A 15,936-nucleotide genomic window follows, 5' to 3' on the forward strand; every position below is an offset into this window, starting at 1 on the left:
TACTCAACCGTGATACGTATAAAAAAAAAAAATAAATAAATAACATTTCTCATACCAATGCCATTTATCAGGATTTAGTATCGTCATAGTACTCCTGGTGAGCAAATCGCGATTCTTAGGTTGTGTGCACTATTCGCTTTGGAGTTTTGTATCGAAGCATGGGCTGGTAGCAATACTCAATTTTTTTTTTTACCCATATTGGTTATAGTTGAAGAACATTTTGATCAGATTTGAGAATATTTTTCTTACTGTTTTAGGGGCATTTAGTTGCTTGTTCTGATGAGTAGATATCACGCGTTCTCAGTAGAGTTACTTTGTCCTTCGATATATGTAATGCACTTGACTTCTGATCTTCGATAGTTTTGCGAAGTGTCTATGGAACGCTTTTTAGCATACTAATCGTAAATCAAGAACTAAATATTCACTCTCGCGTGGTTAAGTCTCTGGTTTGTTTAATAAACGCATCCGAGCAGGACGAGTTGATGAATTGATTCGTATTGTAAGTTTGCGGCACGATTCTCATCGGGATTGCTTTCAACCGTAATTGGTTTTGTTTGTATAAATTCATCAGTGTACACCTCTTGGTATTCGGAAGAAGTTGAATCGTGGGAAAGCGAGAGAGTTATCCGCGTTAATTAGGCATTGGGATACACGGCGTAAGTTACTCGCATGCCACATGTTCACGGGAAACAAAATGATTAGGAATAGGAGAGAAACTTGATGAAGAACGACGCAGAAGTAATTTTCTCCTTTCTACTTGTACCTATGCTATATTCATTTTTTCTTTGGCTCCAGTCTGCTCGAGGAATATCAGTGGCTCATTTCTACTGATGAATAATAAAGTTGTTAACCATATCCTAGTGCTGAGTATTGTTATACTGCGGCAGTTCTTGTTAATTGCAAAGTTATTATAAGTTTTGTTTCCTCAGGATTTTCTCCTCCGTTCCATCGGTACTGTCTCATGGATGTGCATCGAAAGAGTCAGGTACATGCGCCGTGCATTTGTGCAGCTGTGCATGGGTGGTATTATATGTATGTACATAAAGACGATGTACCGAGGAGAAACGAAATGCAGTATAAACAGCAACTGGTTGCGAAATCGCTGCGACTTGTGCCGCTTTGGTCGGTTTCGCGGCTCTGGGACATCGGGCCAATTGGCCTCGCACGATCAAACTGACACTTCAGTATCCATTCGTGTGGGAGTCCTCTAATGAGGTGGGCTGAGATTCTAAATTTCGATAACACCATATGCTTATTCAAGGAATAGCTGTACGTATAGAGAAGTGATCGTTTAAGCGTACAGATTTGTCATTGCAACCATTTCGATTGACACTCATATATATATATTTAGAGTTCTTTCAATTTATTCTACATATACGCCATTTCAGATACAGAATCATCATCGAGGTCGCGCAGGTTATACGCGGTCGTTACCTAGATTGACTTGAAAATATTCCGATACCATTCGTGAAGATTCATGATACTTCTATAGTACACTGATGTGGTAGTTGAAGCACCAAGTTTTAGACTGACTGTAAGGTTGTTTCTTTCTTAGAATCGTTTTATCTAACAAGAGTGACATCATATATAGGCGAAAATTGTTACTTAGTGCTTTTAAGCATGGAAATGGGTTACCATCATTCCTTTAGATTATTTATAGTAAAGAGATTCAAAGACGTTGCAATTCGTAAACAACCACCAGCTCTCCAAATGGTTGGGGTCTCTAGTACAGATGCGCCATTAGCGTTATTTGTAGTATAATGGAGATATAGATTTCAAGTTTTAGTTGAACGAGAGTTGAAGAAATGTCTAACAATAAGGGCAAAAGTTCACTCGGTTGCACGAAGGTGGCCCAACTCTACGTGTTTTGACGTGGATATACCTTGACGTGAACCATCATCACTGAACAGTAAAAGACTGGACTTAGACCGTACGACGGAGGCCAAGATGAACCTTCAAGTTTGAAGACTAGGAACGTAGCGTAAAGCTATCTATTGGAATATTTGGAAGCTAACAGCTGGTCTCAGATACGAAAAGAGATGCTGCAAGTATCGGCGTGAAGTGTGTTATATGAACGTCAACCCATATCGATGAACTAAAATCCGAATGCTTCGTGCTGGTTCTACTTTAACCTTTTCACAAGATGTCGCTTAGTGCAGATGAATACCAAGAATACGACGAAGAAAATATCCAACAACAATAACAAGATCGTCATCGGCATCGTCGAACGTATCGAAAAGTCGGGAGACGAAGAAAAAAAAGGGGGGCACGAAGGAGGAGGAGGAGTTGGTATCGCTTGCCAACATTTCCACTTCCCATTTCCAGTTATCTCGAGGCTCAAAGGCGCGTTCCTTCTCGATTTCACTTTTGGCGGCCGTGTGGCCGTCGTTGTGCAACAACGGTTGTTTCTCGAGCGACGCGCGTCCTGCGCAAGCGTCGTCGCGAGTACGCGCTGCGGCAACGCGTGCAGTGCCACGTTTCGAGAGCATGTGTGCGCTATTGCCGCACGAGTGTGTTGGAGGCAAGGCCGTTCTTTGACCCGCGGTCAGGCCTGGCGCCAATTTTTGGCGAACTGGTCTTTCGGCGAGAATCGATTGCGTCGCGATCGCTCGCCTCGCTCCTTCAAAACTTGGCCACGAAATCGGACCGGTTCCAGCTGTCCCCCTTGCAGCACCCACCATACGCATAACTCCTTACTGCCAATTACTACCGACCATACATCGATTAGGAATAAGTTTAGTCGTAGCACAGATTCTTCGCACCTATGTAGGTTACATATCTCGTTGCGAAATCTTCAGCTCCTTAAACTAATTGTCTCTCTAGATATGACTTGTTGTTGCGTAACGATCGTGTGGATGTGTTTTCTTCCAGTGTTTTTCAGTGTCACTGGAATAATCGATATCGTTGTGTTATGTTGAGGACATTGTCCAGGAATACTGTGCGAGGTAATAAGATTAACGCTTGTTACTGGAAAGTCATCGATATCATTGTTACGATGTGGCTCTTTATCTGTCGCTGCGCGTCTCCAAATTTACTGCCGATTCACTATAAGTAGGCAAAAATTCCAGATAACAAACGATTCAAAACTGTTACAGGTGTTTGCAGTTTTTCTGAAAGCATTCAACGCGAAAATTACGTACTTGTTGTGCATAGAATTTTCTTCCCCCATTTGATACTTTATCAGTAAATGGTGCGTCATGTGAGAGAGAGAGAGAGAGAGAGAGTATTATGTTAGTTATTGTGAGCACCAAATCAAGACAATTAATACTGTAAGATCTGTAAAAAACTGACGAATGACGATTCTAATTTTTTCAATTATAGTACTATTAAATTTTTGAGTGTTAATTAAAGTGAACTCAATGTGGATATGCCTAGAGGATTTCAGAAACTCTGTTTTCCCCGTTTGATCCGTTTGAGCTTCGGTATAACGAGAAAAACACACAAGATATACAACATAACAATTCTTGATCTTGAAAATATATCTTCATAAGCAAATTTTATACCTCGATCTCGCTACAGATAATTCGACTTTTCGTAGTTTTGGTCTACCGAAATAATCGACTCGTTAAAATCGGAAACTAAATTATACGTATTTACTTAAAATTGATTTCACTCATCGTCTGATGATTTTGGTCTTTACTTCACTGAATTCCTCTTAAAAATTTCATTATAGAAAATCATTTTTCAACGAATTCCAGTACACCTAATTTTCGGTAATTTTCAACGGCTTCTGTGTTCGTTTTGAATTTAATTTCGCAATCGATTTCTTTGCAATTTCAAAATATTTGCATGTAAAAACTTGAATTTTTGTCGAGGAATTTTTTGCGAAAAATTTGTTAAAATTACAATTTTCAATCTCACTTAAACAATGATAATACATCTTTAACCCCAATAAATTTTAAAGAAATTAACAAATTTTCTACAAACAAAGAATTTTATTTTGCAAAATTGTATGACAATAGAAAACGTCTTCTCACTCATTCTGCCCCACTTATGTAATATTAATTTTAGATTTATCAATGAAAAACTCAAACAAATAAATGACAAAAAGCACGAACTTAAAAGCTTAAGAAACTCCTCAATCATGGTTGAGAATCATTAGGCGAAAAGAGAATTTCCTTTCGCGATCGTCCGTTAACGTCGGCTCGTAACAGCGACGATGTCAATTACGTTTGCAAGTTCTAAGTCATTACGAAACGGTGAGTGCAATTTCCAGCATCTTCAGTCTCGAGAGTCGCGTCGTCTCACCCTCGAAATAGGTCCATGCAAATCGAAGCCTGCACTCGGGAGAACTTCGCTTCGCTTGTTCTCCATATCGGCGAACTCTATCTAATCTACACGCGAACCGGATGCTCTTTGCACGCGCCGTATCTGGGTCTCACTTCTATCCGTACAACCTCACAGCTTGCAAGTTGCATAGATATTCTGCACGAGTCGTCACCGCATAATCCGCTTAGAACGAATCCAATCTTGTTCCACAAATTGCGTATTTACAATTTGGAATTATTTGTTCCGAAAGTTGGGAGTCGAAAAGGAAATCTTGGCTATGGACTGAAATCCGAATACACTGGACCAATCAGCTCACAGAAATTGGCAATTTGTGTTACATATATGGACGTTTCACGTCGCTGGGATGTAAATACTAATAATTCAGCGCTAAAATTCAAGTTTTTTTTTGCGTTTCATTACATTATATTGTTCCCTTAAAATTTGGAGCATTCATTGTAAAATGAGCAGTATATTGAATCCAAATCAAAAAGTCATAATTCATCTGATATAAATCTTTATTTAGAATATAAAAGTCTTTGTACGAGTCATTTTTCAAAATTCACACCAAACTGTAGTATCAAGTAACCAAATCACTGTATCACACCCTGAATCGATGCTGCGCGATTTCACTCGGATTTTTAATCGGATTTGATACCAAAAAGTGCTGAAAAACAATAAAAACGTCATTTTTAAATCAACAATTGATACCTTTTTCTTTGAAATCAACCGATTGTCAAATTTAAAACGCGGTTTTGAAGAGCATACATTAAAATTTAAGAAAAAATTGTCTAGTTACACATGCAACTAGATAAGCTCAGGTGAGACTTCAAATTTCTACGCCTTCCTCTGATCACGTTTTGTATTTGAACCGATTTTCGACCTAACGGGAAACGTATACGTATCAAAATTATTTGGAATCTTTTTTCGAATATTTCAAGTTACGGGCTATATGAGTAAGAAATAAGGTATCCGATAATTGCGCAACTTTCGGATCTCCGAGTACCAAGGATTCCATTGAAATTGAATAAATCGCTTCGTGTCACGTCGATGAGTGGGACAACAGCCTTCGGACTATCGACCACGGTCACGACAAAGCCATGGCGTAGCCAATCAAAATTTTAAAACCATCCCTAGACTCAATACGGTCCCGATTTCAGAGGATGTCCAACCTTTGGAAACGGTCAGTGGCTCTCAGTATTTTTCATTATTGCCAGGAGCCATTTGATCATCATAAACGCACTTCAATTTAACGAGACAACAGCAATAAGCCAGGAGAAGTAAGAACCTTATGTTGTTCATTAACAAAAAAAAAACGTATTCTTTTCTTTCTCAATAAATTTTCATCTACATTTTCGAAAAGATAATTCTATGGAACATCGTTGAATACGATGACAGGAAATGATCACGGCTTATTGCTAGCTGAGCCAAGCTGAGCTAAAACTATTCTGAAAAATGTCAGAGGAAACTAAATTTCTGTTTAAAATTTTTTGTATTTTTACCTTGAAATTGAATTCGAATCAAGGTATAATACCCATCGAAACCTGTTGATTTTAAAACTTTTTCCTCGAAAGTGAAATTGATTCGAGTGATGCCGTGTGAAGTTATAAAAAAATCATTGGAGACAAATGAATTTATTTGATTAACAAAATGAGTTAATCGTAATGAATCGCAGTTACAAACCTATAACGGCTTACATGAATCCTTCGAAACAGAAGTTTAGCTTCATATTTATGCAGTTACGTTTTTATTTCTAATTTTAAAATTTTTTCTTAATGTTAATCGTCTTTTTTGCAATTTATTTTTACCGGACTTCTCTTTGTCTTCATGCTAAGAATTTCTGAATTGGTATTTCCGCCAGTGTATACGTTTTTACAAAATATTTGACTTGGTTAAAAAAACTTCATAAACCATTCTATTAAATTTCTTGTGAAATTCGTTAATGTTAATTGTTATCTTTAATTTTCAATTGAAATTCGTTGCAAAATTTCATTACATAACGACAAATCACAACAATATCGTTTACAGATTAAAAAAATTTGAAAACAAATGTTCATTTAAAAACAAAAGTAGGAAAAAAAATCACCATTTTCACCTCGATGCAATTATCATCAATGCCTTGTACAGAATTTCGAAAGTGATGCTTACATAGGCGGGCGTTTTTAGCGGTCTTTGTGTATGATACGATAACCCTGAATGAAATTATAAGATAAATTCAAGAGTGCAGGCTAGCGCGAAAAGCGCGATGCCATTAGATCTGTAATGGATGCTATTTGCAATCCGAAGTTTATGATCCGTTTTGCTTGGCGCGTTTTTCATTCGGTAAGGAATTTAGTCGAGGTTGAAACTAGCACCCAGATATGAAACTATCTAAAGATATGAAAATTTTATGAAACATCTTGAACTCCCAATACTTTTATAGAATTATAAGGATGAAACTGAACTGCATTTTTCTAATTCCAAAAAGTCAAAAAGCTTTGGCTGCTAGCTTCAGCTTCAGAAAATTCAGCAAGAAGGAGAATGATTATTGTGCCATGTAGAATGCTGAAAGCTTCGCGATTTGTTATTCGAGGTCGTTTTCGTAAGATTACACTCACAAGTGTACGTATGTACGTCCGTACAAGATGATATAGTATATATACATACATATATACATATAATATAATATATATGAGTTCACGTAAACGTGTTAATTCTCGTTTGTAATTGAGATCGTGCACCTTATTCGCGAAGTAACTTATTATACGCGCGCTCAGAGTATCCTGTAAATTATATTATATATATATATATATATACATGTATCGGTGTGCGAACTTTTAACTATTAATTTGATTCTAATCCGCATAAGTATAAGAACAGCACGTTGTTAGTTTTACCGCCATTGTTCCTATGCCGCGGCTGCTGTGTTGTTGTTGCTGTTGTATTAATAGAACAAGCAAATTTATGTCGAAATTCAATTGACCGTCCTTTCTCTCAGTTTAATCCGCAAGGCTGAATTTCGCACGCTCATTTCCCTTCTGCGGCTACACGTATTATAGGCATGTATCCGATCGGCGATATTTGCAAATCACAAACTCCGCGGTGTTCGGTGTAAATTGGTCGCGAAAGATCATTTGGTTCGACTTACTTATTACAGACCATGCCTGGGGTAATAGCAATAGATACAAAACTGGGTTCCTCAGTATTTAGTGCTGAGTTATGTTTTTTCTTTTTTTTTCTTCTTTTTTTTTTTGAGTTCTCTTCGCTTTTGATTTAAACGTATCTTTTTACCTTCCTTTTATCAAGCTATCAAGGTCCAGCCGTGTATTTTTTTTCCATCGTTTTGTTTTTTTAAACACAGAGTTAACCGACTCTTTTATATATGCTGTATTATCTCCACGCGCAATTGAAGACCGATTCAGGCAAATCGAACGGGCCACTTGAAAGCATTGTTACGTTGACGTTATCTCGAAATATACCTATATATGTATTTTTTGTTTTTTTTTTTCGATACATTCACCAAGGCTTTCGTTCTTTGCTTGTCTACACCCACGTTTATTTTACGGCGGTATATTGTAACTCCGAGTAATCCGACGGGCGATATTTAATGATTGCGTATAGAGTGGAGTAATATGCCTTACGCGTTGTACAGATCGTTGAGATTGCTTTGAACAACCGCTCTTCAATTTTGCCTTGGCTAAAAATTGAACATCACAATTCTATATTGGGCTATAAAAATTCTAACTCTACTGTAGCTATTGTCCACAGAAAATTAAGACTTATAAACAAAATTCTATTTGGTGTAACATGTCAGATTTTTCGTTTTTTGAACGTAAAAATTATCTGTGTATACACTTACGAAATATAATTCACAAAAGTTATAACATTGTCATAGTTATTCAGCAATCTTAATTCTTGAAGTGGCTTTTGCTATGCGGAAAGTTAAATTTGATGCAAAATCAACAAAAGAATGTTGTGAGATTCTTGATAATCGTTTTCATAGACCGAAAATTTTTTATTCCTGCAATTTTGTCTCGGAGATTGCTTGCAATTTTTATATTATAAATTTGTGAATGCTCTGAAATACGTTAAACCGCACATTCAACAGAAATCTATGATTTTCAAACCAACTGCAGTGCAAACAGAGTCTTACGGATTAAAATTTACCACGTAATTCTACGTTTTTTAAATTTAAAATTTGAATCAATTGTAATTGATTCGACGAATAGTCACCGGATGTCTGAAAAAAGAGTTGGAAATAAAATTATCCCGAATCGCATTCAACGCGCGATAATTGGCATTGATTGCTTTGGCATATTTTCAATATTGCCAGATTAATACCCAATTAAAATTCTATGGTTTGAATACCAAGTTTCAATTAAGTATAAACCGGTATAATAATTATGCGTCCTCTTTCATATTTTGCTTTATTAATTAACAGTGAAGTAAACATTTAATTGCATCCTTCTAATCAACCATCAAAATGTCAAATTATATCGTTAAATATACCTTCATTGGTGAGACTAAAACGTCGAATTTATATCGATTTATCAGCCCATTTTTGCCGTCAGAATGGGTATATAAATTTTCTTAGTCATGGATCTCTCGATACATTTGCAAAAATATTAAAATTATCATTTTTCTTCGTCAAACGTTCAACGGTATAAAGTCGTCCGCAGATCAGGCGTCTACAAATCCTTGCAAGACGTGTATCATTGAACAACCGCGTTCTAAATATTGTCGGAATTACAAGAAAATGTAATACCGAGTAACTAGTTACGATTATTACAATTTCCAACGGTACATTTTCTCGTTATTGCAACATGAAATCTGTTTTTTCAGTTTACGACATTTTTTCAGTCAACATGAATTTATTGTTGCATAATCATAAAATTATTTCATATAATTACAAGAAAATATAATACAAAGACTAGAAATTAAAAAATCTTATTTTTATTTGGTACCCCGAACTACATTTTTCATTTACAACAAAAACTGAAAATAGTTAAGAAGGACCGTCCAGCAATCGCTATACTAGAAATGTCTCTATGCGATATCATTCCGAACAAGTGTGCTGCAACGCGAATGCATCGTGTATGTGACAGCTTCTTTGGCATGACGTCACGACCTTAGCATATCTGCCAGGGATATACCTCCTCGATTATATACTCACGTGTTATCTCGTCACGCATGCATGGCCGTAATTGTCATAGGTATGTATGTACATATATAACATTATAGGTGCCTCGACCCGCACGCGTGAGTATGAAACACACACGCGTCACGGATAGGCAAATAGGTGACTGTGGTGGTGCAGGTTCTCGGCCGGCTCACCTAAAATGCAGAAATACTAGACAGCCGATTACTTCACGTATAATAATGATGATAATTATAATGATATTCCACTTTGTTAACGGGTTAAAGTTGGTAGCCATGATCCGTTTCCACGCACCGTTGCACCCGACTCTCCGCGTGTTCCATGCCGGTAGAACCAACTTCTGCACAGGTTGTGTACCTGGCGAAGTTGCTGGCTGCAGGCTTTCAGAGCAGATTGTGAGCTGCTAGGTAGTGCAGCCTGAAGGAAACGGTTTGCTTTCAACGGCGTTGCCTGGTCTCGTTTCGTCGTATGAGAATGCGCTAATGTATCCCCTGTACCTACCTGTACGTATATAATTCGTTGCGAAACCCCGTCGGTCACGTCCGTTGGTCGGTTCGATCGATTGTCCGTGAGTCGATCGCCGGGGACGGAAACGGCGATTAGTCCTTGTGCCGATCGTTGGATTTTCAAATTAGCCAGCTGACTTGGGATTCAATTTTCATCCTCGCAAATCCCTGCTATTATTACGGCGCAGCTATACGACGACAGAGGTAAGGCTGTTCTCCTTATGGTGTACAGATCTGTGCAGATAGTGCGAAGGGTCCCGGAATATACTTAGTCTGATCGCAATGATCGTTGTTCGGAATCAAGAGGTACATGTATATATATATATATATATATGCGAAGTGGCAATTGGAGCGTTACCGATTGCAAAATGATAACATAATACCTGCCTATCTCTACCGATATGCACAGAACAGCATATGCGCGTACCTTCTGACAACTTGAACCTCGCAACAAAACTCGGCTGCATCCATATGCTCTTTTTGGTAAGACAATACACACTTTGTTCAGACGTGTCCCCTTCACTCTACGCATTGTAGGAAAAATTTAATTGTAGTTATAAATAATTAGACTCTTTGATTAGCATCGTTGTTAGTCTAATTGTTCGACAAAATAACATAACCGTTACGGATGTAGTCACGTGTAACCAGATGGATATTGTATCTACCTCTGTTTGATGGTTTCTGTTATTCTACGTAGACTTCATCACAGGAACAAGTCTGAGTTGTATTATTGCTGGACGAATAGATGAGACAATTTCAGTCATTTTGTCTGTATCATTATATTCTAATGGATACTTGATTTTTCAAAATACCGAAAGAAGGCTTTCTCTATACCTACTTTAAATTTACCACAAGCATCATGGATCTACTTTGAATGTTCAGTAATTCACATGCGTTGTCATGTTAAAGAAGAATAACTGCATCGTTGCAATGTTTGATATTGATTGGAAAATCATTATGACGTGATTGAATCTTTATTTTTCTTATTTATCTAACAATAAGTTTAGAACTCACGATCTACTCCCCTACAGCTTAGAACTATTTTTGATTTTGATCATGCGATTATCAGCTGCAAGGGGTACAAAACACTTATGCTACTGTCGTTTTCGGTAAAAATTTCGCAAACTACACATGATTTTAATTGAATTAGTGAATTGTAGTTCTCGTGATCAACATTTAGTTCACCTGACGCAGTTCATACTTATCGAGTGATTGTGCGATTAGGTCATTCACGTTACTAATGTGTATTCTGTTTTTCTTTCGTTCTAAAGTAGAACCAACTTTCCAATAATTGTCCTGGCTTGTCGGTAATCGCATCACATCACTACATCAATTCTCGAAATTGAAACATTTCGTTCTTTACTTTTTCTGTATAATTTCAGGATTTAATCTGTGTAATAGCAGGGGTTTCTTTTATTTTATTTGTTTTTCTTCAAACGATGGTTACGTTTGATCAGGTTTAACATCGTACCAGATTCAACAGGTTTTCCTGTACACACTCAATTCTTTTTCATGTTTTCATTATTATTACTGTGCCTCGATACCTATTTTTATAAATGTTTTTTTTTTTCTTCACAACAATTGTTATTCTGGCTATAGAAAAATACTGTTTACTGTTGAAAATCGTTGATTGCATCATCAAAATTTCGATTGCACTAACGTACGACTTTACGTCATTTTTCAGCTGAAGGTGCCACTGAAGGTTAATTTCTCAGCAAGGCCAAAGGACCTGGCTGTTTCCATAGCGAAAAAACATCTGACTTGCGGCGTGAAAGGTCAACCACCTATTATCGATGGCGACTTTCCCCATGAAGTTAAATTGGAGGAATCTACCTGGGTTATAGAAGATGGAAAAGTACTTCTTATCAATTTAGAAAAGGTAAATTGTTATCATTCTCACCGTATTGACCTCCGTGCACACCACAAAATTACATACAAATTTCATAGATTTTTCACCATCGGAAATCTGATATTCGTTTATTTATTTTCCCTGTGACGTACTCCTAGAGAACTTCTAGTTCTACAAGCTATAACAGCTGTCAATACGTATTTTTCTTCCGAAAAAAGTGGAAATATATGTATTGTATATATTTATTTGTTGCGAATCCACTTAAATTTTTTTATATTCGTTCAATCAAAATGATAAAAATTATTCCGTTACGAATTTGCAGCATATTTGAACAATATGGAATAAAATAACCTCGGTGAAATAAATTCTGCGTGTTTGATACAGGTTAATAAAATGCAATGGTGGGCCCATGTCGTGACATGCGATCCGGAAATAAGTACGAAGAAAGTAAATCCCGAACCGAGCAAACTTTCGGATTTGGACGGAGAGACGAGGGGTTTAGTCGAGAAGATGATGTACGATCAGAGACAGAAAGAGCTGGGACTTCCTACTTCGGACGAGCAGAAAAAACAAGACGTTATTAAGAAGTGAGTGAAAAATTTCATTCAAATCAATCTATTCCAAGTCGAATTAGATTTAACAGAAAAAATTTGCCAATGGAAAATATGCAGCTTACAGATACGAAATAACAAATAATTTGTCGAATTCATTGATATTGAAAATTCCTGGGTCTTACAATTAGTACGTGAATTATAAGTCGAAGGCTTTTGACACCTTGTATACCTTAAAATACACATGATTTAACGATTACAGTACTCATTTGAAAATCAATTCGTTTCAGATTCATGCAGCAGCATCCGGAAATGGACTTCTCTAAATGCAAGTACAACTGAGAAGGATTGTGGACAATTGATGATTCGAGTTTCTCGAGTGTAATAATTCTAACTTAGTTAGGATTAAAAAAAAAGAACCAGAACGCTTTTCACCGTCTTATAATTAAGAATTTTTTTTCATTCTTCAATGAAAAATGTGCACACATTCGATTTAATGTTCGACACATCTATTACGTGATGAATAAATTTATTCGTTTGTAAGTATCACGTTTCATTTTAATACACATACAATTGTTGTTTTCCTTTTCTTTTTTACTTTTACAAAATTTCATAACCACCATCTTTGCGATTTTCTTGATTACCTTTCTAGCTAATTGACTGCACTTTATGTGGCCTACGTATAAATCGTGAAAGTAAAATCAGCATCTGAAATGCGCCTGGTGTAAGGCAACTTTGGTAACGCCTACGTGATTGTTTATTCAGAGATAAATTTTCACGTACCTGGTGAAAATTTGAAGCTTTGATAGTCACATTATTCGACTATTTTAAAAAGCTATACTTGGGACAATGAAATTTATCTTTTTTCCACGAAAATTTCAACTATTACGATAGCTAAGTTAATGCCAGATAATTTGAAGCTAAGTTGTTCATTTATTTGTTGTATGTCTTTTAGAGTCCAAGGTGGTCAGATTATACGAATTTCTTTCTTTTTAACATCATTTCCTAGCCTTCATGTGTAATATATAATATAATAGCATACATACATATGAAAATACGTCACATTTGAAATAAATATATACAAAATAGTACAGGTGCTTTCCTATATTAGTTATAGTGTATAAGGTAATAGGTATTGTTTACATTTATGTCTGTATATAATTCATATCTTATCAAAATATATCTGTAGTTTTCATATACTTTATACTTATAAAAATCACAATTACGTTTGCTTAGATCAAAATTCAAATTTCATATAATTCGTTAAAAGAGATATTCTTATAAGCGGACATCACTTATCAAGTTAAAAAACTTTTTTATAAACATAAACGCAATTTTAGGCACGACCGAACATTTACTATTACTATAAATGAAATGTAAAGGTATCGATGCTAAAATAATTGAAAATTGAAATACAATCACCATTACGTTTAATAATAGCAGACAGGGTCTTGACATCATAAATCAGATCATGCATTTAGTCATGCAATTATTGCGCAGCTATATATTTCACGTCATTATCCATCTTACGATTGGAGACAGCTGATGCAAATGTATGAGATGCAAATTAATTACAAACTTTGTCTCAGGTCAGATATTTCCAAAGAAATAGAATATTTTAAATATTCTAATTTCTCCTCTCAATTCAAGTTTCGTCTGCCTTCGAACTCTACTCGCTACCAATAAGAAATCGCGATTTTCTCATCCTCGTATATGCTGTGAGTTGCAATAAACAAGCTGATCCAGGATCTACGTTCCTGCATCTGTGTGTCTCATGACCTTCTCAATCCAGACTACGTAGTTGGGCAGTCTTGCGTAGATCCCGAATTTGCCACGTTTACCGCAACCTTCTCCAAAACTCGTAATCCCAAAAATGGTCCATGGCTGCTCCGGTCGTCGCGGATCCTTGCAGAGCAGGGGGCCTCCGCTGTCTCCTGCGCAAGAATCCATGCGCCCGCGACGATATCCCGCACAAAACATGTTATCTGTTATTTGGTAGTCGGTATAAACCCCTCGACATGCTTCAGTCGAGACAATCGGCACCTGAGGGTAAGAGGCAAGAAATTATAGTAGCTGTAACAACGTTTATAATAGCTTTATTAATGCAAAATTGGTATGACATATCGATTATAATACAGCTTGGCAGTGAATCTAATTTTCCCTTCTCTTACTCCGGCAGCGGCAAATTTATATCATGAAAAATAAGCAAAGTAAATTCTTTCTCGTCGTGGCTGAATTGTATTTTCACTGCGAAGTAGAAGTAGCAAACTTTATTCCATGTCTAATTGTATTTTATTTCTGCAGCTGATCTCATATTATTTCTGGTCTGTGCCTCACATAATCCATTGCTTTATCCAATTCTGATCATCGTACTTAGAAAGACTGTTTAATTTACGTTATCGTCAATTGCATTTGAGACAATGCCTACCCATTTAGAAAGCTTTCTTTTGAGATATGTGCGTAACATGGCGGAACGAAAGAGCTAATCTCATGAGGTATTATAACCGTCGAGTTTGAAAGTTGTAATTATATATGATCTTTAATAATTACATACACTAAATATTATGGAACGTATTCCATGCTTGCAGGTCGTAGAACTTATTTCCAGTTTCATTTTACAATCCTATCTCGCAAACTTATCCTATGTATAAGTGACATTTTTTGCTCTACTCGTACCCAAATCGGCTTACTTTAGAATGTAAAAGTAAGTTTTACGAGAAGGAAATGAGATCTGATACTGAACTATCTCTGTGAGATGTGCTTGTCGATTTTTTGTCTCTCTATATTTCAATAATGATTAACAATTGACCTCCATAATTATGAATCTTTTCAAAATAATGTGCCTTTTTTCATTAATCAAAATAATCGAAATTCCGATGGAACTTGGGAACTTGCAGATGCAGATGTAATAAATTAGAGCGAACTAGTTTAAATGAGAGAAAACTAATAAAAATTGAGTAACTACTTGCTTTCTTCGCTTCACGCTTTGACATTTTCTCTCAAAAGTGGTATAGTGCGTAAGTAAAAATAATTTTTAGCAGCTTACTCTGGCCTCGTGAAGCACGTCAGTACCAAAATCGTCTGTGGCTCTGGACTTGCCCCATCCGATTATGGTGCAAAGTTGATTTGTGGGTAACGGCTGTCTCGGAGTCGGTAAACATGCAATTCCGCGAGTCGAAGCGGGTGTCAAAATCACCGGAAGCCGCAGAAGGGCAACGTCGTTATCAACCGTATCTGCGTCGTAGTACGGATGCACGATTACGCTGTCGACCTGAAATAAGGAGGAATAATTTATCATATAAGATTAATCATGCTTCATTGCAAAAGGAAAGGTTTTGTAATTAATAAGTGTGATGAAGCTGGATGCTTATGCGAGAAAGATAGAGTAATAAGAGACTCAAGTGCATATTATTTATCTGAACTTTATGATCTGCTTGTTACAAGGGTAACAGGTCAAGTGACTCATCGATGCTCTTACTTAGAGCCGATACTGTATATAGGAATGCTCATGATGTCAGGGAATATATATAGTGTATATTTGTTATGAAAGGGCGTGAATACTTAGGTGATATTGATGTAGGTACGTAAATCTATTAAAGTTTTCACTACCAAACTTGATTTATATAT

General features: G+C 36.5%; 2 protein-coding genes across 3 annotated transcripts in view; one reads left to right on the plus strand and one right to left on the minus strand.

The window, feature by feature from the left end:
• The window catches only part of LOC124416157 (nuclear migration protein nudC), a 133,314-nt gene extending 119,145 nt beyond the window's left edge, over window positions 1–14,169 (plus strand). The window contains exons 5-7 of the mRNA XM_046897079.1: window positions 11,594–11,788; window positions 12,143–12,345; window positions 12,600–14,169. Of these exons, the coding sequence (XP_046753035.1) occupies window positions 11,594–11,788; window positions 12,143–12,345; window positions 12,600–12,651 (450 nt within the window). The 3' untranslated portion in view covers window positions 12,652–14,169. The remainder of the gene's footprint in view (window positions 1–11,593; window positions 11,789–12,142; window positions 12,346–12,599) is intronic.
• LOC124416154 (transmembrane protease serine 5-like) overlaps window positions 14,059–15,936 on the minus strand; it is a 57,143-nt gene continuing 55,265 nt past the window's right edge. For both annotated transcript variants that reach the window (XM_046897075.1, XM_046897074.1), the window contains 2 exons: window positions 15,356–15,580; window positions 14,059–14,352 (listed from right to left, as the gene is read on the minus strand). In XM_046897075.1, the coding sequence (XP_046753031.1) occupies window positions 14,059–14,352; window positions 15,356–15,580 (519 nt within the window). The remainder of the gene's footprint in view (window positions 14,353–15,355; window positions 15,581–15,936) is intronic.

The sequence above is a fragment of the Diprion similis genome, chromosome 2 (assembly GCF_021155765.1).
Source record: "Diprion similis isolate iyDipSimi1 chromosome 2, iyDipSimi1.1, whole genome shotgun sequence".
Lineage (NCBI taxonomy): Eukaryota > Metazoa > Arthropoda > Insecta > Hymenoptera > Diprionidae > Diprion > Diprion similis.